General features: G+C 51.6%; 8 protein-coding genes across 8 annotated transcripts; 3 read left to right on the forward strand and 5 right to left on the reverse strand.

Annotated features, from left to right (window-relative positions):
- Positions 1–1,111: 1,111 nt before the first annotated feature.
- On the reverse strand, positions 1,112–3,375 carry GLOTRDRAFT_127488 (kinase-like protein; the record flags this gene model as incomplete). The annotated part of the gene is made up of 10 exons (XM_007866071.1): positions 1,112–1,357; positions 1,408–1,635; positions 1,691–1,759; positions 1,811–1,999; positions 2,052–2,342; positions 2,395–2,534; positions 2,601–2,717; positions 2,774–2,840; positions 2,895–3,012; positions 3,059–3,375. The coding sequence occupies 10 exons, from the start codon at positions 3,373–3,375 to the stop codon at positions 1,112–1,114; spliced, it is 1,782 nt and encodes a 593-aa protein (XP_007864262.1).
- A 712-nt stretch (positions 3,376–4,087) lies between these two features.
- GLOTRDRAFT_137525 (uncharacterized protein) lies at positions 4,088–5,542 on the forward strand (the record flags this gene model as incomplete). Its single annotated transcript, XM_007866072.1, has 5 exons — positions 4,088–4,324; positions 4,380–4,664; positions 4,716–4,753; positions 4,811–5,129; positions 5,178–5,542. The coding sequence occupies 5 exons, from the start codon at positions 4,088–4,090 to the stop codon at positions 5,433–5,435; spliced, it is 1,137 nt and encodes a 378-aa protein (XP_007864263.1). The 3' UTR covers positions 5,436–5,542.
- A 1,312-nt stretch (positions 5,543–6,854) lies between these two features.
- Positions 6,855–7,268, reverse strand: GLOTRDRAFT_127490 (acylphosphatase; the record flags this gene model as incomplete). The annotated part of the gene is made up of 3 exons (XM_007866073.1): positions 6,855–6,981; positions 7,045–7,190; positions 7,248–7,268. The coding sequence occupies 3 exons, from the start codon at positions 7,266–7,268 to the stop codon at positions 6,855–6,857; spliced, it is 294 nt and encodes a 97-aa protein (XP_007864264.1).
- A 342-nt stretch (positions 7,269–7,610) lies between these two features.
- On the reverse strand, positions 7,611–8,454 carry GLOTRDRAFT_58243 (Prefoldin, subunit 4). The gene is made up of 5 exons (XM_007866074.1): positions 8,362–8,454; positions 8,259–8,301; positions 8,119–8,198; positions 7,988–8,055; positions 7,611–7,930 (listed from the first exon to the last, which is right to left on the reverse strand). Exons 1-5 carry the CDS (start codon positions 8,368–8,370, stop codon positions 7,738–7,740), a joined length of 393 nt encoding a protein of 130 aa, XP_007864265.1. The 5' UTR covers positions 8,371–8,454; the 3' UTR covers positions 7,611–7,737.
- An 82-nt stretch (positions 8,455–8,536) lies between these two features.
- Positions 8,537–11,390, forward strand: GLOTRDRAFT_58245 (PLP-dependent transferase). The gene is made up of 14 exons (XM_007866075.1): positions 8,537–8,811; positions 8,860–9,070; positions 9,129–9,372; positions 9,428–9,680; positions 9,744–9,869; positions 9,923–9,941; positions 9,994–10,242; positions 10,310–10,327; positions 10,405–10,477; positions 10,533–10,569; positions 10,672–10,725; positions 10,780–11,011; positions 11,059–11,164; positions 11,216–11,390. Exons 2-14 carry the CDS (start codon positions 8,879–8,881, stop codon positions 11,296–11,298), a joined length of 1,686 nt encoding a protein of 561 aa, XP_007864266.1. The 5' UTR covers positions 8,537–8,811; positions 8,860–8,878; the 3' UTR covers positions 11,299–11,390.
- A 93-nt stretch (positions 11,391–11,483) lies between these two features.
- On the reverse strand, positions 11,484–13,175 carry GLOTRDRAFT_127493 (kinase-like protein; the record flags this gene model as incomplete). Its single annotated transcript, XM_007866076.1, has 7 exons — positions 11,484–11,699; positions 11,753–11,956; positions 12,013–12,087; positions 12,144–12,335; positions 12,397–12,702; positions 12,758–12,906; positions 12,962–13,175. 7 exons carry the CDS (start codon positions 13,173–13,175, stop codon positions 11,484–11,486), a joined length of 1,356 nt encoding a protein of 451 aa, XP_007864267.1.
- A 2,217-nt stretch (positions 13,176–15,392) lies between these two features.
- GLOTRDRAFT_127494 (uncharacterized protein) lies at positions 15,393–16,700 on the reverse strand (the record flags this gene model as incomplete). The annotated part of the gene is made up of 5 exons (XM_007866077.1): positions 15,393–15,650; positions 15,703–16,021; positions 16,074–16,111; positions 16,162–16,446; positions 16,494–16,700. The coding sequence occupies 5 exons, from the start codon at positions 16,698–16,700 to the stop codon at positions 15,393–15,395; spliced, it is 1,107 nt and encodes a 368-aa protein (XP_007864268.1).
- A 444-nt stretch (positions 16,701–17,144) lies between these two features.
- On the forward strand, positions 17,145–18,132 carry GLOTRDRAFT_92259 (uncharacterized protein; the record flags this gene model as incomplete). Its single annotated transcript, XM_007866078.1, has 4 exons — positions 17,145–17,344; positions 17,397–17,514; positions 17,564–17,966; positions 18,032–18,132. The coding sequence occupies 4 exons, from the start codon at positions 17,145–17,147 to the stop codon at positions 18,130–18,132; spliced, it is 822 nt and encodes a 273-aa protein (XP_007864269.1).
- Positions 18,133–19,653: the final 1,521 nt, after the last annotated feature.

Raw genomic sequence — 19,653 nt, forward strand, 5'->3', positions numbered from 1 at the left:
GAGAATTCAGCTTTCTCGAAGGGCTCTTTGAGTCTGCTAGCCAGACAGGGATGTCATCTATTACCTGCACAAATCAGATCCTCGGTACACAGTCGACAGATCTTGCCACTTACTAACTGTAGCATGTTCACTATGACATCGACAACCGCACCACTGGTACCGTGCAATTGAGGTATTGTCTGCTTGACAATGGCCTTCTCAGATATAATTGCTTCGAGTGCCCCTTCAAATTGCACTCTGTCGGTCTTCCACAAGTGCGGCAGCTCTGATGAAGCCACCGTCTAGTGAGGATAGTTAGGCTTATACTTCCAGAGAGCCACTTACCAATGATCCGATGATACATGTCCAGTTGCGCCCGGTCATCGATTGGCCGAAGCATAATTGAAGATATAGCTTCATCTACGTTTTTCGAGATTGTCTCGAGTATTGCGTTGTCGCTCGGAGGATACGCCCATAATGAGGGAGCCCCCCGGGTTCCATCGCCCCCGCGGTCGGACATGTACGGCTACTAGGCCTAGTCGGATTCTCCTCCGGACAAGCATGATAGCAGCACTTATATATCAGTGAGGTAGGCTTTTTCGGGAACGCCGCTCTTACGTCCGAGTCGTTTACTGATCTGATAACATAAATACTTCAGTATATAGTCAACTTGCATCACGATGCATTACACTTCAGATAAGCGGCTGCAGAGTCGCCGGCGAACACAGTGGGAATGGAAGTCAATTTCGACTGACACGGTTCATGAGGGCCCTGGGGGTGTATATGGTGCCCATGATGGTACGTACGCGAGAGACGATTCATTCCAGCTAACTAGGGGAACGTTAGACAAACCTCGGATTTCTCCTGCTGAAGCGCATGCATTTTGTGGTTGTTTGGCTTTGGGGCACCCTGAGGAGCAGGAATCTCCGTTCTGCGATCAGCTGCCAAGTTGAAATCGAAGTTGTCGATACTTTGGCAGTTTCCCACAACCCAACCCAGTGGACGAGATTCAAGTTGCATATAAATATTTGTGATGATTACGGGCGTGATATACAACGGAAGACAAAGCGTAATCCTAGGCTGAGATCACTAGTCCGAGCGAAATCAGCATTGCAGGGAAATAAGAATCCAATCAACTTGAAGATGCATCCGAAATTGGAAGTCCTTCCACTGACAGCATAGCAGACAGAGCTTTCTGGGCTGCAGCGCTCGTCATCCGAGCCATCGGGTCTAGCGTCCAGCACTGCTCCATGATGGACCACAAAGCATCTGGCAGCGCTGACTTTCCTGAAGGCCGTGGGGGATGTTCGCCCTTCACAATGCTGTTATGCATCATCAGTTCCGCAATACCTTTCCAGGGATGTTCTAGCGTGTAAACCTATGATGGTTGTTAGCTTTGTTTGGTAGACAGTGAACACACCAACTGACCTCAAGGCAGACAGAAGCGAAAGCATACATGTCACAAGCTGTTGTGACGGACTCTCGTATGTATTGATTGTTTTCCCCCATCGTCACACTAATGAGGATCTCTGGAGCAATATAGCCTCGGCTCCCTGAGTGGCCGACCTCCGCCGTGACTGTGTATGAATTCTCATACGTGCTTATGCCGAAGTCAGTCAAGCAAGGCTCATCCTTGTCGTTCACCACAATATTGGACTGCAACATCCGAGGTCAATAGGCAACAATGGTCAGATTTCATAAAGACATGTACCGGCTTAATGTCTTTATGCACGACCTTGTGGCTGTGCAGGTAAGCGATTGAGTCTGCGATGCGTTCAAGCTTCGTATGTTGTCAACATTGTCTCGGAGGGGACGGACATAGGCTGCCTACCATAAAAATACGATTGCATTTATGGGGATGATTTCGGATGTACACCGTCAGACTTCCCTTATCGCACCACGGCGACACCAATCCGGGTCCAGTGCCAGCCCAGTCAGGAGAAGTTTCACAAACACCGATTAAAGGAAGGATGTTTCGATGGTGTAACTGCCGCCATATAATGGCCTCACGACGGAACATCTGCCACAGAGCTGTAAGCACCGACGTGAGCTCTTCATATTGGGTGCCCTACCTTGCGTGCGTATTCCTTGTGGTCATCCCTAGTACCGTCCTTGAAACATAGGACTTTCAGAGCAACTCGGGTTCCTTTACCAAGAACGGCCTTATAGACGCCCGCAGATCCGCCGCGACCAGCAAAGTGTTTAGAATCGCATTTAATGCCTTGGATGAGTATGGACGGCGGAAGTCTGCCGGAACGGTTGCTAACGTGTCGCAAGATCTCTTCGCAGGTTGTCCGCAATCGACTCGGTTGATTCCCCGTAGACGTTGCCGCAGAACACTGCGCATCAGCCATGTCGACAGCCTAATGACTGCATGTCAGACCTGACTCGACGCATCATGAGGGTGAAGCGCACTCTTTGCAAAACATCGAGCGCGCAGAGGATAACGCGGTCATCTAGCCGTAGGATGCCTGTTTCGACTTCCGATCGGTTGATTAGGTCACGTACGGAGTCCTGAAATCTTGCTTCTTCCGATGGTGGTATATTGAATGCATCTCACAGGGTAGCGCAGCATGAGCAAGCCGCATTGTAGTATCGTGAAGCAGCAACGAACGACTCACTCAGAATGGCTTCCGCGAAATCCCTGTCAGCGGGGCTCTTTATAGAGGAAAGGTACTTCAGAACGGCTTTCGGGTCATATAACTCCACGGTTGATCCTTGCCCGGGCGGGGGGGTAACTGCGTTGAGTTACTTGAATTCGGTACTAGCTATGACAGCCTTGCGGCAGACATACCTGACGTGGTAGATCCTACATCGCGAGAATTCTGCCTGTCAAGGTAGAAACGTTGGTCTCTAGACGCCTACATTATGCAAACGTAAATCATGGAGGTCTCGACTCTTGAACAGCTACCTACCCGAACATCGTCGTAGAATTTTCGAGCTTCAGCTCGAAGCTCGAGAAGGTCTTGTAAAGCTAATAGCTGATTCCACCACGAGCAGGGCTGTCCTGCTTCCAGCCGCAATGAAATCACGCTAACAACGGTTTAGCCAGCGCCGTGGAACGAGGATAATATCTTACAAATTGTACAATGCCTCCAGATCCTTCCTCTCATTATTATCGATATGCTTCCAATCTTGGCGTGCATCCCATGTCGCACGAGCCATCAAATCATCGACTTTTTTCAGTATCTTCTTCGCAACTCTACCAGCTGTGGGATCGGGTGTAAACTGGTATTCCGGGGGGGCTTCTACCTCGTTCTCTTGGTTATTCTGGCCAGCAGTATTCCCTTCAGTCTCGAGTTTTCCTCGACCAGAGTTGGTGTTTTCCCGGTCAGAACCACGTTCTTCCTGGGCTGGCTCTCTCTTCGTAGCTTTCTTGATGCGTAAGAGTCCCATGGGAGTAAGCGTTGGGCGTAAGGCTAGACGTAAGGCCCCTCCCAGAGACAGAACATTATAAATACCATTGGAGGTCGCGGAATCGATGTGATTGTAGAGACGGAAGCGGGAAAGTCACCTTTTCGAGGAGTACAACAGATGGTCTCTTGCCATGGTGATGACATCAGCTGAGAATAACGCATAACAGCATCTTCGATGACTCCAGAACAATGGGTAATGGAGAAATATACTTGTATCGCCCCCTGCTAGGATTAGGCAAAGAAGGGCCTGGACTGAGCTATGTTGGCACCGTCGCCGCCCTCGCAATTGTGGTCCTTCCGGTCGCTTCAGACAAGGAGTGTAACCGCCGTGATGCATATCACTCATGGCGTGGACGTGCTTCTATGGATCTTTGCTATAGCCACTGTGGAGACCGTGCTTAAGCACGGAATACTGACATCGGGGACCGCACTTTCGCCGGACGGCGCTACCGAGCTAGACGAATAAAGCAACAGTTAGGTTACTAATTAAATATATGCGGTGAGTCTGAGTGAAAGCTGATTTGGCGCGGGTATGTCGGAGCACGCTTGCCGTCGCGGAGCTTCAAACAAGACAGGAAATTGCACCTCGCGGGAGTGGCCGAGGTCCACTGACTCCGGAGTCGTGAGAAGCGAAGTGGTTCCGAACGAGGCCACTGAATGAAGCCCACAATCCAACCTGACCGCCCACGAGCATGTCTCCGTCTGAAGCTGCAACCTCAGGTCAAGACTACGGGCCAGACGATGACCAGCCGCTTGACCCCTCTCAACCAGGCGCGCTCACGCCCACAGAGCTCTTCTGGAGGCGTCACCAACAGTGGCTTGAAGGAGCCGGATACATGCTCAGAGAGCGTTACCGCGATTCTTGGCGTCCATCTTGGATTGGGACAGGCAAGCCTTACTTTCGATGTACCGATGGGATAGGTGCACAGGTAAGCCAGTTGTCCCCCCATTGCGTCAGTGCGTAACTCGGGCAATGAGGAGTAGCGCGGTGGTGTCATCGACGCGACGCGTATATCGGACGGCGCGCTGGTCACGTTGAAGCGAGTGAGAAAGTCGCGCCATCCTCATGAGGTTGAGATTGGACTGTTCTTCATGTCTGAACCTCTTGTCTCCGATCCCAAGAATCATTGCGTTCCAATACTCCAGGTCCTCCAGGTACCTGAGGATGATGACCTGTCTCTAATAGTTATGCCGTATCTGCGCGTCTACTACTCTCCTCGCTTCGAGACTTATGGCGAAGTGGTCGCCTTTTTCAAGCAAGTATTTGAGGTTAGAGTCTACACGAGATCATTCGGAAGTTGCTGAACGTCTATTCACCAGGGGCTGCAATTTATGCACGCACATCGCATAGCTCATCGGTTCGTCATGTTGCATTGCAGCACCCTTCGTAACACTGACCTCATATGTTTTCGAAGCGACTGCGATGGGCGGAATATTATGATGGACGGCGTGTCCCTATACCCCGAAGGCTTTCATCCGATACGATCTAACATGAAACCGGACTTGAGTGGCTTCGCTCCGCATTATACCAGGACGCAGCGGCCTACCAGGTATTATCTGATTGACTTTGGTATATCACGGCGGTACAATCCGGAAGACGGTCCCCCTTTGGAGCCCCCAATCCTAGGCGGTGACAAGAGCGTACCAGAATTTCAAACATCCGACGAACCGAGGGATCCATTTCCTACTGACGTATATTATATGGGGAACATGATCAGAGAGGACTTCATCAAGGTGAGCAGCGTCCGAGTCTCACCATACCCATACTTACCGGGTCCGCAGACCAAATACGGCTTTGAGTTTATGGAGAAGCTCGTCGCCGATATGGTTCAAGACGACCCCACAAAACGGCCGACTATGGACGAAGTGGTCACTCGCTTTGAATCAATCCGCAAATCACTCAGTAGCTGGAAGCTCCGGTCTCGCATTCCCGAACGAGACGAATTAGCCATAATTGAGGCATATCGCGCAGTAGTCCACTGGAAGCGTCGCGTCTGGTATGTCCTGCGGCGCATCCCCGCTGTGCCTCTCCCCTGTTGAGCCTCGGATTATTTTATGGGTGGATGGTGGATTTTCGACTGTCTCTACGAGGTCTAATCTGTGCTCTGACTTTGCTTTCTACTTGCTATCTACTCGCTATTGATTCCTACGGTCATTACTATGTGTTGTCTTCCCCCTGCTCGCGCTGTCGAATTTCGACGTTGGTCAGCCGCGATCTCGGTCTCAACCTAATGGAGCGGATCCGAAACGATGGTGTTCCCCTGACCTCTGGTCATCAGTGTCAGTGTGAAGGGTGAGCAGTGTGAAGGGTGAAGTGTGAATCACAGCTTTGTTCCCAAGTCGCGCCTTTGGACATTCCATCTCGGGTCAAACCCTACTCCTGTCCGTAATGAACGCTGAGCCGTCACTTTAGCTCCATATAAAAAAGTCAGTCACGATTGACACAATCGCCGAGGATTCTATCCAAGTAGTATTGTCATCGCACTCCATGCATCTACACTATTCATCCTCTCAGACGGATCATGAACCCAGCAAGATTCTATGATGGCCCAAACACTGTCCGGGACTGACGCCGGACGGGCGGGCCGCCGTCCGTTGCATACCCTCCTGGCAATACTATTGTTGTTGGCTTTGCTGCCCCATGTCAGTTGCTTTTGATACATCTGCTGAAGTCAGCAACACAGCACATAATAGGCAGAGGAAGGCATTACCGTTAGACAAAGGCATGCAAAACTGTACATATCCGCGGGGGGTCTCGGCTTCCACTGTCCCTCAAACTCAAGGGTTTCTGGGGCTGCGTAGTGGACGTTGCCGCGGGGACTCGAAGTTCCCGTTGTAGTGAATGATCCGGCAAACGTGCTCAGGCCAAAGTCCGTTATACATGCATTATGGTTACTGTCGATCAAAACGTTGCCCTCGAAACGAAAGATCAGTGTAAATCTCAGAGCAGCCGAGTGCGGGGAACATACAGCATGCAGGTCCGCATGAACCATGGGTGGGCATACCAATGGGGAACAAGGACGCTTGAAGGTGTGCCAGGAAATTCAGTCCTGCATTCCGAGAGTGATAAGCGTCTTGCCGCTATTCCTCTTCACGAGAACAACACCCCTGTCAGGACCTTCGTGGACAAGGACAACGCCAAACCGTGGGTGAAAGTATATGCCAATCCCGCACATCGCGGCACCCTGAAGTTGGACAGGCATCAGGAAAAGCAGTCGCCTAGCCGTGAACATGATACGTAAGTAACACGGACTTGTAGAACATGGCGCATTATGCTCGGTGGCGGACTTGGTATCATGATAGAAGGTTCCGAACACTGCAGACGTCTGTGGGTGTTTTGACTTCCTCCTAGCTCTGTGGTTACACTGTTGTGATGGTAAATGGGCGGCTACACGATTATCTTTGCCATCGGTGTCATTTCGCACCAGATCACCCGCAAGCTTCAGTGCAGACTCACCTTCACCGTCGAACAGTAAAATCCTTCAAACCCCACTTGATATCCTCCGGCTTCTCCACTGTCTCCTCCTTCTGGATCTCCACACCCGTCACCTGTGCGATGCTGGGACCCTTGCCCAGCAACTTCTTACTTCCCTCGCATCCGTCCTGTCAGTCAGCGTGGACTGGTCGGGGAAGAGTGAGATTGACATACAAGTGCTCGATATCTTCGTCAGAGCCGAGCGCGGCGCCGGCGACGTGCCCCTCGGGCGTGTTCTGGATGTAGCCCGTGACGTTGAGCTGCTTCGCTTCCTTCGCCGTCCAGGCGCGGAAGTTTACGCCTTGGACGCGGCCGCGGACCTGCACAAGGCAAAGATATAGGTAAGGAATTGAATGGGGACGTTAGGGGAGGCGTACGAGGTACTCGATGTATCGCATCCTCGAGAGCATGCGATGTGCAAAGTGGCGGTCGGAAGATGGAAGGGATGGGCTCGTAGCGACGTCATCGATCTTTATCTTATCTTATCATCCAGAAGTCAGGAGAGGACGCGTAAAAATCCTGAGCAGGATGTCTGCAAAAGGCAGCTGAAGCTGAGGGACGGTGGTTCCGCGAGTGGCATACGGAAGGCCTTATACAAGGGAGCAAACATGCGTCCAGTCAACTTGCGAAACGGACAGAAAGTATCGATGCTCAGTGAACATGTTGGGCGAGCCGTCGAGTGATGTGGACGGTAAGCCGTGTCCGCTTCGGACAAGGGAAAGCTTAGAGACCATAAGTAGGGTTAGGGTAAATGGAATTCGTCTCGGAGACTATAGATATACCACACATACAGTAATGCCTCTTTAATACACGCCTCCCGAACGTATCGATGCCTGCAATCTTACTGTCCTTCTCCTTCCTGCGCAACTATTCGTCGAGATTTATAGCCTTCCCGAATTTCGCGTAGAGGACGACCTTGAGCTCCTTCATCGTCGTCTCGCACTCCTCAGCTGACGTTGCCAAAGCAGCTATTTGCGAGGAAATGGACTCTTGGTCGCTCTCTAGACGTTTCATAGCACCGGAGTGCGAGAGGTTGAAGAATGATTCGCCAATTTTGTACCTGCGGGTAGGGTGGCATGAGTCCCTCGGTGGCAGGCGTGACAAGTCAAGCACGCACATTACTGGCTCATCTTCGTCTGCAAGCTCGAGTTCAGTGGATAAATCATCTAGTGCCTCTTTCTCTTGCTAAATCACAAAGTCGGTTGCCGTGAGATGAGATCAGCGGACGTCAGCCATACGCCAACGCACCTTCAAACCCTCCAGCTTGGCTTCGATAGCTCGTAGACGTGTATTTAACTTTGAGAAATTGTTTATTCTCTGCTGATCTTCTGGAAGTCGGAAAGTGTCGGAATCAGTTGCGGTTGACCGGTGCTGGGACAAGAACTAACCCCAGGTCACCTCGACGTCGTCGGTCTCTTCCTCTTGCGCTAGCTGCAGAAAATGGAGTTGGCCTTCGTCATTTCTCAGAGAGTGATAGACGGATTGGCTCACCATCCGCATATCGTCAAATATTCGTGCTCGAGCAGGAGTGACTCTTGTAAAGCCTGCCTATAGGCTCGGGAAAGAGAGGACTGTGGAGAAGTGTATGATGTTGAGTTGATGAGAACGTGCCTCGGGGCTCGGAATGGCCTCACTTCCGGCGCCGAGCCGATCGTCGTCGGACACACGCAGGCCTTGCTCGACGGCGGACTCGTCGTGCAGAACACTCTAAACGTCGTGCAGCACGTCTGGCAGCTGACCACCGTTACACAGGACTTCTGCTTCCCTTCCCGGCCTCGGTCTTGTGATTCAGACGTCTCCAATCCGGCGTCCTCGGGAGTGCCGCTATCCCCTACCAGCACTCCGGAACACATAGGCTCAGTTTATCACCGGCGCAGGCCCGGAAGAGGCTGCAGACTTTCAACTCACGACCTCCACGTACAACTGTGCAAGAGGACCAAGGTGATATTTTCTTAGCCGTCCAAACCGCACTATTCTAATATGGACCAGTGGCATAGAACTCGGCGAAATGTCGTCAGTAGTACAGAAGGCCAGCAGTAATGTCCGGGCGGCTGTGTCGCAGCGGGCCCTCACCTTCGACAAACTCAAGACCGCGCTGTTTTTCTATGTCGTATGGACAAACTCGCTCAAGCTTTACCGGCACCTCTGTGCGCGGGGCATCGCATCGACCCTTACGGACGTATACAAATGGGTCGCACAGGTGTGCGCGTCTCCCCCTACCCAGTGTACACCTCGTCCTCATTTACCCTTCTCCATAGAAAGTGATCTTGCTCGTGCTGCGCATGCCGAAGATGAAGAAGAAGGTCGAGACGGAGATGGCGAAGGCTAAGATCGACATCGAGAGCAAGCTTGTGCCACAAGGTCCTAATGTCATCCGGCACCTATCCTTACCGTCCCAAGGTAAGACGTCCGACTGGATTACCCAGGAGATGCAGCGGATGGATGAGGAGATGGGGAACGAGGTTGACTGGAGGAGTGGGAAATTGAGCGGAGCCGTCTACCGTACGTTGCAAACGAATCTTTTACGGAAACCCTGCTTGACCGTACGCTGTGTCAGACGGTGGTCCCGACATGGAACAAATCATTGTTGCTGCCTTCCAGCGCTACTGTGTCTCGAACCCCCTCCACCCGGACGTCTTCCCAGCTGTACGCAAGATGGAGGCCGAGATTGTCGCCATGTGTCTACGGATGTACAACAACCCTGACGGTGCTGGTACGACCACGTCGGGAGGGACCGAGAGTATCGTAATGGCGGTCAAGACCCACAGGGAATGGGCACGCTTGGAGAAGGGTATAACTGAACCTGAAATGTGAGGTGACCCAACCTGAAGGTTATGGTTAGTTCAACTTGATTCGAAATATGTGTTTCCCAGGGTCGTACCCGAGTCCGCGCACGCTGCGTTCGATAAAGCCGCGGACTATTTCAAGATCAAGTTCCACTCAATCCCGGTCGACCCCGTTACCCGCCAAGTTGACCTCAAGCGGGTCAAACGCGCCATGTAAGCTATGGTGAATATTTTATCCCATTCTCGTTTGAACCAATCTGTCGCAGTAACGCCAACACGATCATGGTCAACCCCTTCCCATTCTCATGGTACTATTACTCACCGCAACCTGCTCTAGCTGGTGGGCTCCGCTGTCAACTTCCCCGACGGCAACATGGATCCCATCCCGGAACTCGGCGCGCTCGCCAAGAAGCACAACATCGGCCTGCACGTCGACTGCTGCCTCGGCTCGTTCATCGTGCCCTTCCTCGACGAAGCGGGGTTCAGCGAGTTCCCAGACTTCACCGGGACAGGGGGGCGCAAGAAGGTGCCGCTGTTCGACTTCCGCGTCCCCGGGGTAACGAGTATCAGCTGTGATACGCACAAGGTGTGTGGCAAGTTTGATGTGTGGGTGCTAGGGTTAGGGTCGGGCTAATGTGGGTGTTGTGATTCAGTATGGGTTTGCGCCCAAGGTTTGTGGAAGGTCACCCACGGATAGATGCATAAGTATACTGAGTGCTTTGTCTTTGACTTGCGATGGGGTCTTTAGGGTTCCTCTGTCGTCATGTACAGAAACGCGGAGCTACGAAGGCACCAATATTATCTGAATCCGGAATGGATGGGTACGGATCTCCGCTTTGGGTGTGTGAGTTGTCACTAAGACCTGCTATCACATAGGGGGTGTGTATGCTAGTCCTAGCTTAGCCGGGTCTCGGTGAGTCGTGTCATGCCCATTCGTCGTGGGACGTCCATCTTACTGCAACTCGATTCTCCAACCGTGTCGCGCACAATGTATTTCCTACTTATAATCCTTAAGGCCTGGCTCACTGATTGCTGGCACATGGGCCGCCATGCAATATATGGGTCGCGAGTAAGCTTCTCCCTGCCTGCTCTTGATCCGCACTGACTATTAATCGTCATCCAGTGGCTACCTGGCGTCCTGCAAATCCATCGTCTCCTGTGCCCGCAAGATCGGCCAAGCGATAACTGACTCTATCCCCGAACTCTACGTCCTCGGCAATCCACCAGCCTCTGTCGTCGCCTTCGCCTCGCGATCACCGCAGGTTAATGTTCTGGAGGTCGGGGACAAGATGCGCCAGAAGGGGTGGCACTTGAACGGGCTTATGCGACCCGCGGCGGTGCATATTGCTTGCACGGTAAGGTTGCATTCGCGATTTGGACTCTGTAATTTATGGTGTTGTAGCGCTTGACGGTCCCGATCGTGGACCAGTTCATCGCGGATCTCAAGGACTCCGTCAACGAGGCCAAGTTGAGCCCTTCTGGCCAAGGGTCTATGGTCGCGGTCTACGGTATGTATCCAAATCCCACCCTGTGGCTGGTGTATTGAGACATCGTGTCAGGCTTGGGAACTTCAAGTGCCGTAGGGCCGAAGATGGTCAGTCGGTTGGCCACCGCTTTCTTGGATGCATTGTACAAGGCTTAGGGATGGGCTTGGGGACGGTTTGCTTCTGAATTGTCGTAGTGGCTCTTATGTTCTTAACTTTATCATTCAGATTATGCCTTCTATATTCAGATCGGGAAGCATCCAGGTTGCTCAGAAAGTCCACATGCTAGAGTATGCTGTCCTTTCTGGACCAAGTCTGTGGTATACGCTCTACGATCCTCGTATCAATCCCTTCGTAGTGCTCTCAATCTCTGCCAAGCCTCCAAACTTGTCATCCTCTCCTCAGGATCCTGCGCCCAGCAAGACTCGATGGTAGTCCACACTGCCTCTGGAATCTCCGGTTCTGATGGGCGGGCAGGCCGCTCTCCAAGGCGTTTAACCACGTAAGTGACAGCGCTCCTTGATCGGTGCTGAGGCCACGGCCACTGCGATGTGTATGCCTGTTTCGGGCGCCGTCAGCATTTGGACAAGATCGTATGAACTGTGGCCGCACCGTATAACCAAGGCACCCGAAGGCATACATGTCAGACGCTGGCTTTGGGTCCCGCTTTCCGCTGAAGGACATAAGTTCTGGAGCCAAGTACTGGAAAGCCCCCTTCTCTGTTTCTGTTCCAGCAGTAGTGAGTGATCCGTAGAAGGTGCTGAGACCGAAGTCGGTCAGTTTCGGCTCAAGATTATGGGTTATCAAAACGTTGCCCTGTGATGTAAGTAGGTCAGTGTGGGCACACAGTCAACCGGGGAACATCAAGTCACAGGATGAAGATCCGAGTGAACCAACGGTGGGTTGTGAGCGTGAAGATATGAAAGGGCGTCAGCAATGTTTACGAGCTAGAGCGACGATTGTGTCAAAAGCGCCTTTTGTGCCAGTGAGACGGACCACGTACTATCTTCAACGGATCATAGGCCTTGTCTCGGGGAGAGATCTGTAGATACGTCCAGAGATCTCGGTACTTTGCCCATGGCGAGACCATGCAATGCAACGCCGAACCTGCTTCATGCCACTCCCATATCCCAAGCAACGGCGCGATACTGTCGTGCCATACTTGTTTCCAAACAACCATTTCACGGCGGAATCGCTATACTCGCATGAAGGATTGAGTGCCACCAGTCAAACGACATCTGTCATGGAGAACTCACCTTGACGTTTTTCTCGGAGACCGATTCCAGGTTATTACTATTTGTTAGCTCGGTCAATGCTTTGATTGCAACGTCCTTCCCCTTCCACTTCGTTCTGTAGACCAATCCATAGCCGGCCGGAACTTTCAGCTGTGAGTTGAAGGCGGGAGTCTGTACGTCACGGTCTTCGATGATTAAGAAGGGAGGCACGACATCGTAGTGATAGCAAATGTGGCGTAGCGCGGCCTCGCACTCCATTCGGAACTTGTTCAGAACACGTGAATCTGTGTTCGAAGGACCGTCCCATATCGGAGTCTCGTCTATCGTCTATGGCTGCGTCATCATTTCTGCGTATGACAGCAAAATATAGCTTGGGACGTACCAGTTGCAAGGTATTAACCAGTATGTTGATAACAGGGAGCGGAATTCCAAGGATGTCCGGGTGTAACTCTGTGCTTGCGCTGAGGGCGTTCAGGCCCTGCAGCGTGCCGGTGAATCGGACTTTGTCCGCTTCACATAAGTGTGGTAGGTCTATCCGTGGAGGATGTGTCTCGGTGCAACAGTGGGAGCCTACGTCTAAGCTCACCTATGATCTCAGAGCAGATATATTGCTTCGTTCTGTCGATATCTTCGAGCTTGCTTTTGACGCGTTCCGCTTCTTCCTTGATCCTGTTGAGCCCCGCGTTTACTGGGCATTTGTATTCCCATAATGAATACTTATCATCATCTGTTTTTGTTGGCTTAGATGAAGAATTATTCCCGGAGGTGTGGCTAGTGTTGTGGGTCCGTTTGAACGCCATGAGCAAAGCGAAATCCGTGATCTCCACCGAGCACCATCGAGGGTATATATACCCCAGCCATCATATATGATGCCCAAGCAAATTCGCAAAGGTAGTCCGCTGACTGCACTCCATAACCTCAGTGTATCCATGACGATCCTAGGGATGACTTTGTATCTTCAGTGTCAAACGTAATGCGAAATGAGGTCCGCGACGTATACGAACCCCTAACCATTGTTTTTGTTGCGGTTAGCGGGACACCTTTGACTGTCATTCCAGGATAAGTGGTGTTCCGAGAGCACGGCCTTGTCGCAACTGCAACATCATTGACTTCGAGGACAAAAGCCTCGAGCTTAGTTTGCCGGCGAACTAGCAGAGTAGGACCCCAGACACCTCCGTGGAATTACCCCTTTGCTTCCGCAAACCCTAAAAATCCCCCCTGATCGATCGCAAGTGATCGGAGGCGGATCTTCGAAAGTCCCAACTGGGATGTTGTGTATGTTTGTGGGTCCACTCTCTCATGGACCTGCCACCTTTGCATTACGGGCAATGACCAATCAATTTTCATTCTGCATTGAACCGCCACGGAATATCGAGACTGCTTAGAACACTAGCATCGTGAAATATCTACCCAAACTGGTGATCTTTTGCTAGTGTATGGGGGGCGGGGGCATGCGGGGGGATGTAATTCGCGTGCTCGATATTGAGCGCCTCATGGACGGGATACAGGCTGTTTCTACTTCTATTTCGGAGAGCCAAATGTGAGATTCTTCGGCCGCGTTCTGTATCGTCCGCCTAATTGTTAACTGTTGCAACAACGCTTCAGAATCCACCTATAAGCCTGTGCTAGGATCCCGAAGAGTCAAGACGCAACATTTAAGATTTCAGGGCCAGACTTACCGTACTTGCCAAGAAGCCTGAGATCGCCAACATGGTTCCAACAATTGGGCCGTAGAGTGCGGAGCTTCATGACCGGGTCTGCCGAAGACGCCTGCTCCCCGCACCTCGACACCTGCGACAGAGCAGAGAAAGATGAAATCATCGAAAGCACAGGAATCCGTTTCAATGTTAACGTGTCCTTTCGCGAGGGGAAAACAATAGTAGACGGCATCCCGCGATTAAGTTGATATTCCCGTGTCGTAGCCGTGTGCAGAAGCAATTGCTGACGGCGCCCAGCATAATATGAGATCCCCATGGTCGCCTCATGCTTCCTATTAAGAAATACAGGGATAGCCACAGATCTCAGCAGGATAGGTAAGGACGGACATCGATGGTTCACGGAAGCTACAGCCATGAGGTAGCACATTACCAGTACATGCTCCGTTCCTAGAGTGAGCCGGAGGGTTCCAGGAATCGCATCGCTGCTACGATCGTCTAGAGCAGATTCCAGGAGGACGACAGGTTCCTGTACTGGATCTCCAGGGAATTCGGTATCGAACTATCGTTCGACGCCATCCGTCACATCCCATCACACGACTCCGTGTATCAGTAGCGTCTTTGCTTGTCAGGAACGACGTTCGTAGATGGTTGGACAATGGAGTGATGGACTTGCCGTGAGCCCAAGTTGCGACACACCTGAGCACGCGGGGACCCATAATTCACATTGTTGACCAGGTTCTGCTTACATATTCGTCAGTAACGCATGAGCAATGCTGGACTTACTCGGGCTAGCGACGACATGTCTCAGCCCAGCCGCGCCGACCCAGGAAGATGCAGAATAGGCCAAAGGTTGCACAAGAGCACATGAGGGAACCAGTTCTTGTTTTCGAACAACGTGGCTTTCGAGCGATGGTTTCTGCGGAACAAAGCCTCGTGGCAGCTGCCGCAGGGACATCACACCTTCAACCTTGACTACACGTGTGAAGTGCGGCCATCTCACCCGCTACGTAAACACACTGAGGCACCATTTTCCTCTTGTGTCGAAGCTCCGAGTGTCGTCGCGGCATGGCGCGGGATTGGTACCGTTATTCCTACCAATCAACGCAGGCAGCGTCAAAGGAGAATATAGTACACATACCATGTGGGCGGCTCTAAGGAGAACAATGATTCGCACTTGAACGGGAACAGGGAAAATTCTGAAAATAAGACGAGCAGATAGCAGCAATAAAGCAACCGAACAACACTTGTAAATTAAGCCAGAATGGAGTAAGAGGGTGAAGCTTATTAGACAACAGCTAAAGCATTTCGAGAGCAAAGACGACGATCAAGCACGACAACATCGACAATATGAGCCAGTAATCAGGCAGGCATGGGTATCGGTGGCACGCGTGTCAAGATGAAGCGTATTCGTCTTGTCCAGTGGCCAACAGATCGATATAATCCCACCACCGGATGTTCGTCCCGATCAACCACGCGAGACCTCAGCTTCCAAGAGCTGAGCTGCTTCACAGATTGCTCGAATCGCGAGATCACTTCGTCGATGGTTGGCCGCTTGCTGGGATCCGCTCGGACCATATCGGCGACAAGAGGAGACAGGAAATCGAATCCATACTTGTCCTGGAAATAAGATCAGTATGAAAGTGACAATCATATTGCAGGACGACAATACCCGCAGCAGATCTTCCCTAAGCATGTTCCCAATGAAATACACGTCAGTAGGAAATGGGTTAGCAACGCCGCTGGGATTGTTGAATTCTGGCGCGGTTTTGTCGCCACCCCGTATGATCTCTTCGCTAGGTGGCATGTCTTCTGGCCGATATCGACGGGAGATACCAAAGTCAATGAAGTAGTATCTGGGTGGACGCTGCGTCCGCGTATAATACTTGGCGAAGCCATTATAATCTCGCTTAGAATCCGGATCCGCGGGGTGAAAGGACTGGGGATACATCTGCCTAGGGTCGAGCATGATATTGCGCGAGTTGCAATCACTACAAGAAGTCAAGAATCTTCCATAAACACGTCATCGCAACGAGCTCTCACCGGTGAGCGACGAGATGCTCGTGCATGAACTGCAAACCCTATTTCCAGTTATTTGCTGATGATCCAACCGGCCTGCACACCATCTCACCTGGAGAATTTGCCGGATACAAGCGATAACCTCCCCTACGGTGTCGAATCGGGGCGAATCATACTTGCGGAAGAATGGCATGACTATGAGGACCGCATCCTCGTCATCCGGTACTTGGAGAACCTCATATATCGGCGCCGTGTGATTGCGAGGATCAGACTTTAGCTCGTCCGAGAGTAGAAACATTGATATTTCGACCTCATGGGGATGGATAGACTTATACACTCTCTTGAGGCCGACGAGAGCCCCATCCGATATGCGTGTAGCATCCATTAGATGACTGTACTATGTAAATTGTGAGTGCAGTCTCATACGTACATACGATAACGCACCCATAACATATTCGAATCTTCGCAATCGATGGGTGACTTGTTAGTGGTTTTCCATGAAGGTACCCACTCCGGCCTGAAACGAGGCCTTAACATATACCCCCGCTCTTGCAGCCATTTCTGACGATCTCGCCAGTACTGCTCATTTCGCGAGAGGACGTTTGGATCAAATCGCTCCGAGTCTGTCCAAGGGGGTCTTTCGTCCGACATAGAAACCAAGATAGAATAGACCCGGCAACCTCAAGAAGTGGGGTACTCAAGCACGAAGTGGTTCAAAGTAGGGTAGGTAGTCAACTGCGCAGTGATGTCTGAACGCGTGAGAACAACAGGGACCCACAAGCAACGGCCCGGGGTTATGGCATTACCTCTCCTACTCTCGATAACCCTGGTACCTTACCGCTTTAGCCTGACTCGGGGACGATAGCAGTCAGTGATCGCGTATCACTTGTCCTTTATTCATCTCTGATTGAGCTTGGAAACAGTATCCGGCACAAAGACACCCAGGAGCAACAATGGGTGCTTCCGATGGGTTTCCTCGTGGGAGGCCTCTGGCTAGTCGTGGCGCTGTGACTTATAAAAGCGACACTCTTCTGGGGAATTTCCCCAAACAGCCCGATCTTCATATATCTCTACGCTTCTGTCTCTGCGCAAGGGATGGAGGCGGCTGCAATTGTTGGAACCGTAGGCACGGTCCTCGCTCTCGCCCAGACCCGGCCTGTCTGGACGAAGGTTACTGCAGACAGCATACTTCAGAAAGTTGACAAGTACAGACGCGAAGGAGCTCAAGAGGTCTACGACAATAAGGAAATCATAGACCAAGTAACGCTGCTTGATCTCATTGAAAGGCATAGATAGTACGTTATTTACCCAATTGAAGAGCAGATCCGCTTCGACAGAGTTATGTAGCTTAGCTTGGCAGCACGACCTCCTCAAATCACGAAATACTCAAATATGGCACGTGAAAGAAATGTACAGATGTATCAAGCTTCTTCGAATAACCAAGGGCTTTCGTAACGATGCACTGGTAAGCGTCACTTTATTCGGTTTGTGCTCTAGTGATGATCAGTATTCAGCGTTCCTCAGAGTACGCAAAGAATAATGCTCTGGGGCAGTATTGTGCCCTACGAACAAGGGCGGAAGAGTCTAGCGCCGTTCCGCTCGCAGAGGCTCTAGAGGTCTTGGATAATCAAGCAACGACCTCTCGCCGGAGAGTGGAAGATCTCAGCTCTGTTCTCTCTACACGATCGGGATCCTCCACCTTTGTCAATTCGTCCGACCCTGCAAGAGGTACCGGTAGTGACACCGCTGGAACCCTGACGCAATCCGACGTCCAGGAATTGGACCGCGCTTTGGACCAGTTTGAGAATAGTGTCGTACAATATGGAGCTCTTCTTGACCAGGCCAGCGCGATGCTACCCACGTCCAGTGGAGAAGACCTCCAGTCCGGACAGGCTTCCCTGCAGTATCAGGATCAATGTATGCCTCCTCGCAGTAACTTCTCCGTTGTCACCGTACGCTAACATGAAGCCTATCAATTCCAGGCCTGCAGTACCGCTCGAGTGTTAACAGCTTTCTAAGCACGGGAAGTGGGGGTTATTATCAAGCTCTGCAACACGACGCAGAAGGCCGCGACGGAGCGTAGTTCGCTCCAGAAATTCCTCTATTGTCCGGACCTGACGTTATGCACCAGGCCCTAATGTATTCTACCGTGTTGTATCGATAAATTATAGGTGTATTGCATGTGCATACTCCGTGCCAGCAACTGTCATATATAATTCTTGGTATAACCAACTCCTCTGCCACGCTCTGTGCATTACCTACAGGCGAGAAGGTACCCACTCCAGGAAGACTCGGTGCGCGCTTCAATGAAAAGATACCATGAATATGCATGATCTCGGGCATTGGGGCAGGGACTATTGGGCTAGTGTTACTCTCTTCAGTTTCGCGTGTGTGGCGGATCTCCCAAGGACGGCCATGACCCTGATTGGAGAACATCCGATGGCTATCGCCTGTGCTATGTTAAGGTCGCTTTCAGCCACAGTACCCGGGTCATACCTGGACCGTGCCACGACGGTAAACTCTGCCGTCATCAGACGTTGCATTCCATGACCTATGAAGCCACAACATCGTACATCGTTCAAAAATCCGGCGCTCATGCCCTAATTAATGACAACTAGTTGGAGTAGTGACGGATTGCTGAGCGCTGATGTTTTGCATATGTCGTAGAAATCCATGTTGACTTGTCACTGGAAGACACAAGGTGGAACAAGAGTGTGGCAACGGTTGTCACGGACGTTGTCACTGAAGTTATTCATAGCAGTATATCGTGCAGGGAAGTCAATGAAACAATTTCGGTACCGTTGACAGATATCGATAGCTTACACGACACCGCTCTCCTAGGTGCCGTATGTGGTCAGACAGGATAGATCGGAATCGGCGACGTCGGAAAAATGTCAGACATGATAAATGATTTTTGAGGTACTGAAAGACCGGAGAAGGACAATGGGATCGACCTTGTCCATGGAAAGACGCAGATACTGATCCAACCTCGCACCCACCACGATTGACCTTCGTCCGCTGCACTTATTCCTGACTAGGACATCCATACGTCAATTCCCGAGTCACAAACCAGATCCCGATCAGGCAGACGTAAGTCCTTCAGAACAGTGATGTGCCGGTCGACGACTAGTCGACCAAAGTTAACAAAGTCGACAAGTCGTCGACTAGTCGACAACAGTCCACGGTCGACCGTGAGCATAGTCGACCGGACTGATGCGTGGAGGCCTGAGCCAATCGCTGACCAGGAAAAGATGTCCCTGGCCTGGCCCTGGCCAGTCTTCTCGGCTTTTGCCTTCGGGGGAAACCGCTGCATGTTGCTCAGAGCTGTTCGTATACCGTGGGACAGTCGACAAGACTTACGGTCGACGCGCCGGACTGTCGACTAGTCGACAAGTCGACGGGTGGACTGCACGGACTAGTCGTCGACCGGCACAACACTGCTTCAGAAGATACAAAGCCCAACCTCCGTGACTGACCTTTGAGGTACGATTCCAGGCTCCACCGCCTCTCAGCACACCAATCAGATGCGGAAGGATATTAAGCTAGCATACGAGAGCAATTCGACAGCGTTGGAAAATGAGGTACAAGTGTGCAGTGTATGGAT

This window comes from Gloeophyllum trabeum (genome assembly GCF_000344685.1).
Source record: "Gloeophyllum trabeum ATCC 11539 unplaced genomic scaffold GLOTRscaffold_00004, whole genome shotgun sequence".
NCBI lineage: Eukaryota > Fungi > Basidiomycota > Agaricomycetes > Gloeophyllales > Gloeophyllaceae > Gloeophyllum > Gloeophyllum trabeum.

Coding starts and splice junctions, on each gene's coding strand:
- GLOTRDRAFT_58243 (XM_007866074.1), bottom strand. Junction 8,199..8,258: donor CGACGTCGAGGTGACCTGGG/GTTAGTTCTTGT, acceptor TCCGACTTCCAG/AAGATCAGCAGAGAATAAAC. Junction 7,931..7,987: donor GACGAAGATGAGCCAGTAAT/GTGCGTGCTTGA, acceptor CCCTACCCGCAG/GTACAAAATTGGCGAATCAT.
- GLOTRDRAFT_58245 (XM_007866075.1), top strand. CDS start 8,879: ATGTCGTCAGTAGTACAGAAGGCCAGCAGTAATGTCCGGGCGGCTGTG. Junction 9,373..9,427: donor ATTGAGCGGAGCCGTCTACC/GTACGTTGCAAA, acceptor ACGCTGTGTCAG/ACGGTGGTCCCGACATGGAA. Junction 10,570..10,671: donor CCTAGCTTAGCCGGGTCTCG/GTGAGTCGTGTC, acceptor ATAATCCTTAAG/GCCTGGCTCACTGATTGCTG.